This window comes from Salvelinus sp. IW2-2015, linkage group LG4q.2 (genome assembly GCF_002910315.2).
Source record: "Salvelinus sp. IW2-2015 linkage group LG4q.2, ASM291031v2, whole genome shotgun sequence".
Taxonomy (NCBI): Eukaryota; Metazoa; Chordata; class Actinopteri; order Salmoniformes; family Salmonidae; genus Salvelinus; species Salvelinus sp. IW2-2015.
The window spans coordinates 24160997-24167887 of NC_036843.1; the positions used below are offsets into that span (position 1 = coordinate 24160997).

At 46.6% G+C, this 6891-nt stretch overlaps 1 protein-coding gene across 1 annotated transcript in view; it reads right to left on the reverse strand.

The window, feature by feature from the left end:
* The window catches only part of LOC111963488 (endoribonuclease Dicer), a 20817-nt gene extending 15128 nt beyond the window's left edge, over positions 1 to 5689 (reverse strand). Inside the window, exons 1-2 of the mRNA XM_023986964.2 lie at positions 5520 to 5689; positions 3516 to 3766 (exon numbers count right to left, since the gene is read on the reverse strand). Of these exons, the coding sequence (XP_023842732.2) occupies positions 3516 to 3766; positions 5520 to 5576 (308 nt within the window). The 5' untranslated portion in view covers positions 5577 to 5689. The remainder of the gene's footprint in view (positions 1 to 3515; positions 3767 to 5519) is intronic.
* Between the last annotated feature and the right edge of the window lie 1202 nt (positions 5690 to 6891).

Consider the following 6891-nt stretch of genomic DNA (forward strand, 5'->3'; position numbering starts at 1 on the left):
TCTATATTTGTTTTTCAACAGGACAATGACCCAACACACACCTCCAGGCTGTGTAAGGCTATTTGACCAAGAAGGAGAGTGATGGAGTGCTGCATCAGATGACCTGGCCTCCACAATCACCGACCTCAACCCAATTGAGATGTTTGGATGATTGGACCGCAGTGAAGGAAAAGCAGCCAACAAGTGCTCAGCAAACGTGGGAACTCCTTCAAGACTGTTGGAAAAGCATTCCTCATGAAGCTGGTTGAGAGAATGCCAAGAGTGTGAAAAGCTGTCATCAAGGCAAAGAGTGGCTACTTTGAAGAATCTCAAATATATTTGGATTTGTTAAACACCTTTTGGTTACTACATGATTCCATAATGTTTTATTTAAGCGTTGATGTCTTCACAATTATTGTAAAATGTAATAGTCTTGGACCTAGACTTGGCGCTCCGGTACCGCTTGCCGTGCGGTAGCAAAGAGAACAGTCTATGACGAGGGTGGCTGGAGTCTTTGACCATTTGTAGGGCCTTCCTCTGACACCGCCTGGTATAGAGGTCCTGGATGGCAAGAAGCTTGCCATCAATGATGTACTGGGCCGTTCGAACTACCCTCTGTAGTGCCTTGCGGTCGGAGGCCGAGCAGCTGCCATACCAGGCAGTGAGGCAACCAGTCAGGATGTTCTCGATGGTGCAGCTGTAGAACCTTTTGAGGATCTGAGGACCCATGCAAAAGGTTAGGTTTTGTCGTGCCCTCTTCACGACTGTCTTGGTGTGCTTGGACCATGTAAGTTTGTTGGTGATGTGGACAAGGAACTTCAAGCTCTCAACCTGCTCCACTACAGCCTCGTCGATGCTCGGTCCTCTTTTTCCTGTAGTCCACAATCATCTCCTTTATCTTGATCACGTTAAGGGAGAGGTTGTTGTCCTGGCACCACACGGCCAGGTCTCTGACCTCSTCKKTATAGGCTGTCTCGTCGTTGTRGGTGATCAGGCCTACCACTATTGTGTCATCGGCAAACTTAATGGTGTTGGAGTCGTGCCTGGCCGTGCAGTCATGAGTGAACAGGGAGTACAGTAGGGGACTGAGCACYCACACGAGTACAGGAGGAGACTAAGTACACACCCCTGAGGGGCCCCTGTGTTGAGGATCAGRGTGGCGGATGTGTTYTTACCTACCKTTACCACCTGGGGGCAGCCCATCAGGAAGTCCAGGATCCAGRTGCAGAGGGAGGTGTTTAGTCCCAGGGTCCTTAMCTCATTGATGAGCTTTGAGGACACTATGGTGTTGAACGCTGATCTGTAGTCAATGGATAACATTCTCACATAGGTGTTCCTTTTGTCCAGGTGGGAAAGGGCAGTGTAGAGTGCAATAGAGATTGCATCATCTGTGGATCTGTTGGGGCGGTATGCAAATTGGAGTGGGTCTAGGGTTTCTGGGATAATGGTGTTGATGTGAGCCATGACCAGCCTTTCAAAGAACTTCATGGCTACAGATGTGAGTGCTACGGGTCGGTAGTCATTTAGGCAGGTTACCTTAGTGTTCTTGGGCACAGSCACTATGGTGGTCTGCTTAAAACATGTTGGTATTACAGACTCGGACAGGGAGAAGTTGAAATGTCAGTAAAGACACATGCCAGTTGGTCAGCGCATGCTCGCAGTACATATCCTMGTAATCCATCTGGCCCTGCTGCCTTGTGAATGTTGACCTGTTTAAASGTCTTACTCACATCGGCTGCGGAGAGCATGATCACACAGTCGTCCYGAACAGCTGGTGCTCTKATGCATGTTTCAGTGTTATTTMCCTCGAAGCGAGCATAAAAGTAGTTCAGRTCGTCTMCTAGGCTCGTGTCACTGGGCAGCTCTTGGCTGTGCTTCCCTTTGTAGTCTGTAATGGTTTGCAAGCCCTGCCACATCCGACGAMSGTCAGAGCCGGTGTAGTASGATTRGATCTTAGTCCTGTATTGACACTTTGCCTGTTTGATGGTTCGTCGGAGGTCATAGCGGGATTTCTTATAAACTTCCGGGTTGAAAGCGGCAGCTCTAGCCTTTAGCTCAGTGTGGATGCTGCCTGTAATCCARGGTTTCTGGTTGGGYTATGTACGTACAGTCACTGTGGGGATGACGTCATCGATGCACTTATTGATGAAGCCCATGACTGATGTGGTGTACTCCTCAATGCCATCGGAGGAATCCCAGAACATATTCCAGTCTGTGCTAGCAAAACAGTTCTGTAGCTTAGCATCTGCTTCATCTAACCAATTCTTTTATTGATCTAGTCACTGGTGCTTCCTGCTTTCATTTTTGCTTCTAAGCAGGAATCAGGAGGATAGAATTATGGTCAGATTTGCCAAATGGAGGGCGAGGGAGATTTTTGTATGCGTCTCGGTGTGTTGAGTAAAGGTGGTCCAGAGTTTTTTTCCCCTCTGGTTGCACATTTAACATACGGATAGAAATTTGGTAAAACGAATTTAAGTTTCCCTGCATTAAAGTCCCCGGCTACTAGGAGCACCCCCTCTGGGTGAGCGTTTTCTTGTTTGCTTATGGGGGAATAAACCTCATTCAGTGCTGCCTTAGTGCCAGCATCAGTCTGTGGTGGTATGTAYACAGCTACGAAAAATACAGATGAAAACTCTCTGGGTAGATAGTGGGGTCTACAGCTTATCATGAGATACTCTACCTCAGGCGAGCAATAGCTGGAGWCTTCCTTAGATATCGTGCACCAGCTGTTATTTACAAAAATACATAGACCGCCGCCCCTTGTCTTACCAGACGCCGCTGTTCTATCCTGCCGGTACAACGTATAACCAGCCAGCTGTATGTTGATAGTGTTGTTATTCAGGCACAACTCCGTTAAGCATAAGACATTACAGTTTTGAATGTCCCGTTGGTAGTTTAATCTTCCACGTAGGTTATCGATTTTATTTTCCAATGATTACACGTTTGCTAGCAGAATGGAAGGAAGTGGGGGTTTATTCGATCGCCTACGAATTCTCAGAAGGCAGCCGGTGGGGCCCCTTTTTCTCCTCTTCACGCAAATCAAGGGAATCTGGGCCTCCCGAGAAAGCAGTATATCATTTGCGTCGGACTCGTCAGACTCGTTAAAGGAGAAAATGGAGTCTGCCAGTCTGTGGTGAGTAATCACAGTCCTGATGTCCAGAAGTTATTTTTGGTCATAAGAGACGGTAGTGGCAACATTATGTACAAAATAAGTAAAAAAATAAGTTACAAACAACGCAAAAAAACAAACAAAAAAAACTATCGGTTGGGGACACGTAGAACGTCAGCCTTCTTCTCCGGCGCCATTTTACTACTAAAACAGCCCTTAGCCATGGTATATTGGCTAAGGGCTGGTTTGGCCGGGGTAGGCTGTCATTGTAAATAAGAATTTGTTCTTAACTGACTTGCCTAGTTAAATAAAGGTTAAATAAAAAAAATAAAAAATACCACACCCCGTCGGGCCTTATTGCTCAAATATAGCGCTTTGCCTCCTAGGTGCTCAGGTACAACTTCACATGGGATTGGGGGAAACTCACCTGTAGTCAAACTCATCTGCTGAGCCGCCACCACTAGGCTCTGAGGGGTAGTGGGGGGTGGGGACCGGGCCAGGTTTCTTGGGGGGTTTCCACTCCCCGCAGCTGGGCTCGGCTGCAGGGGAGGAGGAGCGGGCGGAGGGGCTGGGACTTGGGCCAGGGGTGGCGGGGGCAGGGGGGAAGGTACCGAGGGAAATCTTCTTGCCGAAGGCACCGGAGCCAATGAGCATGTTGTCGATGAACTTGATGTGCTCCTGGTAGTAGGAATGAGTTAATCAATTAGTCGATCGAGGACATTCTTATCGATTAGAAATTAARACATTTAAATACATTTTCCATAGCTGAAAATAAAAATGTGTTTAAATAAACTACATTGTGTTTTGATACAGCTTTTCCCACTGTAATTGATAAGTAAGCATGTGTCTGGTATGCAAGCATTCATACCTCTTACTATATAGAGTGCCTTCGGAAAGTATTCAGACCCCTCGACTTTTTCCACATTTTGTTARGTTACAGCCTTATTCTAAAATGGATTAAATAAAACAATTTCCTCAGCAATCTACACACAATACCCCATAATGACAAAGCGAAAACAGGTTGAGACATTTTTGCAAATTTATTAAAAASAAAAAACAAGGATACCTTATTTACATAAGTATTCATACCCTTTATTATGAGACGCGAAATTGAGCTCAGGTGTATCRCGTTTCCATTGATCATCCTTGAGATGTTTCTACAACTTGATTGGAGTCCACCTGCGGTAAATTCAAATGAGTGGACATGATTTGGAAAAGGCACACACCTGTCTCATAGTTAACAGTGCATGTCAGACCAAAAACCAAGCCATGAGGTTTGAAGGAATTGTCCCGTAGAGCTCCAGACAGGATTGTGTTGAGGCACAGATCTGGGAGGGTACAAAAACATTTCTGCAGCATTAAGGTCCTCTTCCTAGAGCTGGGCTGCCCGACCAAACTGAGCAATCGGGGGAGAAAGGCCTTGGTCAGGGAGGTGACCAAGAACCCGATGGTCACTCTGACAGAAGCTCTAGAGTTCCTCTGTGGAGATAGGAGAACCTTCCAGAAGGACAACCATCTCTGCAGCACTCCACCAATTAGGCCTTTATTGGTAGAGTGGCCAGGCGGAAGCCACTCCTCAGTAAAAGGCACATGACAGCCCGCTTGGAGTAAAAGGCACCAAAGTCTCTGAGAAACAAGATTCTCTGGTCTGATGAACCAAGATTGAACTCTTTGGCCTGAATGCCAAGGGTCACGTCTGGAGGAAACCTGGCAACATCCCTACGAGTGAAGCATGTGTGGTGGCAAGCATCATGCTGAGGGAATGTATTTCAGCGGCAGGGACTTTGAGACTAGTCAGGATCAAGGCAAAGATGAACAGAGCAAAGTCAAGAGAGATCCTTGATGAAAACCTGCTCTAGAGGGCTCAGGACCTCAGACTGGCGGCGAAGGTTCACCTTTCCAACAGGACAACAACCACTAAGCACACGCGGCTTTCGGCACAAGTTCTGAATGTCCTTGAGTGGCCCAAGCCAAGCCAGGTACTCCATCTAACATGTTTGGAGAGACCTGAAAATAGCTGTGCAGCGACGCTTCTCATCCAACCTGACAAAGCTTGAGAGGATCTGCAGAGAAGAATGGGAAATCTCCAGAAATACAGGTGTGCCAACCCTGTAGCGTCATTCATACCCAAGAAGACTCAAGGCTGTAATCGCTGCCAAAGGTTCTCAAACAAAGTACTGCGTAATGGGTCTGAATACTTATGTAAATGTGATATTTTTCAAATATAAATTAGCAAAAAKAAATGTGTCATTATGGGGTATTGTGTYTAGATTGATAGTGAAAAMAACTATTTTATAAAATTTAGAATAAGGCTGTAACCTAACAGAATGTGGAAAAATCCCAATCCCAGCGCTCTACGAGCCCAGGTCAAAAGTAGTGCACTATATAGGAAATAGGGTGCTATTTGTGATCGTCTTGAACTCCTCCCTACCTGGTAGTACTCCAGGTCGTCCTCCACGTTGACCTCGTCTTTAGGCTCCTTCCACATCAGATCTTCATCCTCCTCCAGAACCMCCTCCCCTAGTTCCTCAACACACAACTCCTCTCCAGCACTACCGTTGGCCAGGAGRTCCTCTTTGGCCTGAGAGAGAGCAAGCGAGAGGATGACAAGAGAAAGAAAGCCAAGGGAGAGGTTAGGAGGAGAGACAAAGAGGGAAAGGAGAAAAAGTGGATGGATTACTATGTGAATTGTTTTAATGTCTTATTATCCAATGTCTCTTTAATCCAGTAGTGCCTCCAGGCCTGTAGTTGACACATGGAGCTGTGGTTAAATCCCACAATGGGATTAATACAGATTATAGTCTCAAAGTTTTACTCTCAACGCAGCATTAGATCAGCTTTGGATGTGAGACGGGAGGCAGCCCTGTCCAACTCAATGACTTACAGACCAGCTTCGTCCTGAATAGTACATTTATAAATCATTAATAACCCATGAAGTTTACCATGTGGGAACTTCTCTGATGCATATTCATTAAATGCTAATTGTCTGACATGTAACATTGTAATAACAGTCAGACCATGATGCTGAAAATGGCCCTGAGCACACACCACTCACTCTCTTATGCACACACCACTCACTCTCTGTTGCACGCACGCACACACACAGCAAATGCAGACTTGACAAACTTAGAAAACCCAACAATGGTTGACTTCAGACACACAACTCACTGACTCCAGTCTCTGGCTAACTGGCCAGTCTCCAACTATACCCACACTCACCGCTTGCCACCGTTTCCTACCCTGTTGTTGGGTTGCTTATACTTAGCCTAACTTTCAAGGGCTGCGATTTGAATTCTTGAATACAACCTATTTTTAGCTACAGACACTTTCGGCTACAGTCCCCTTCAGCTACAATCCCCTTCAGCTACTAGTCCCCTTCAGCATAGCAGTCCCCTTTCAGCTACAGTCCCGCTCAGGCTACAGTCCCTTCAACAGTACAAAGTCCCTTCAGCTAGCAGTCCCCTTACAGCTACAGTGCGTAACACTACTTCAGTCTCAGTCGTCAACTCGTCCTACTGTATACAGTCCCCTTCAGTAACAATTAAGTCCCTTCAGCTACAGCCTTCTAACCTAGCCACTCCCCAGTCTTCAGCTTACAGTCCCCTTTCAGCCAGTAACAAGTCCGTTCACCTTCGTCAGCTACAGCTCCCCTTCGCTACAGGTCCCTTCTAGCTACCAGTCCCCTTCAGCTACGAGATCCCCTCAGCTACAGTCCCTTCAGCTACCCACTCCCCTTCAGCCCTACAGTCCCCTTCTAGCTACAGTCACCTTCAGCTACAGTCCCCTATCTCTCTCTTATTCGG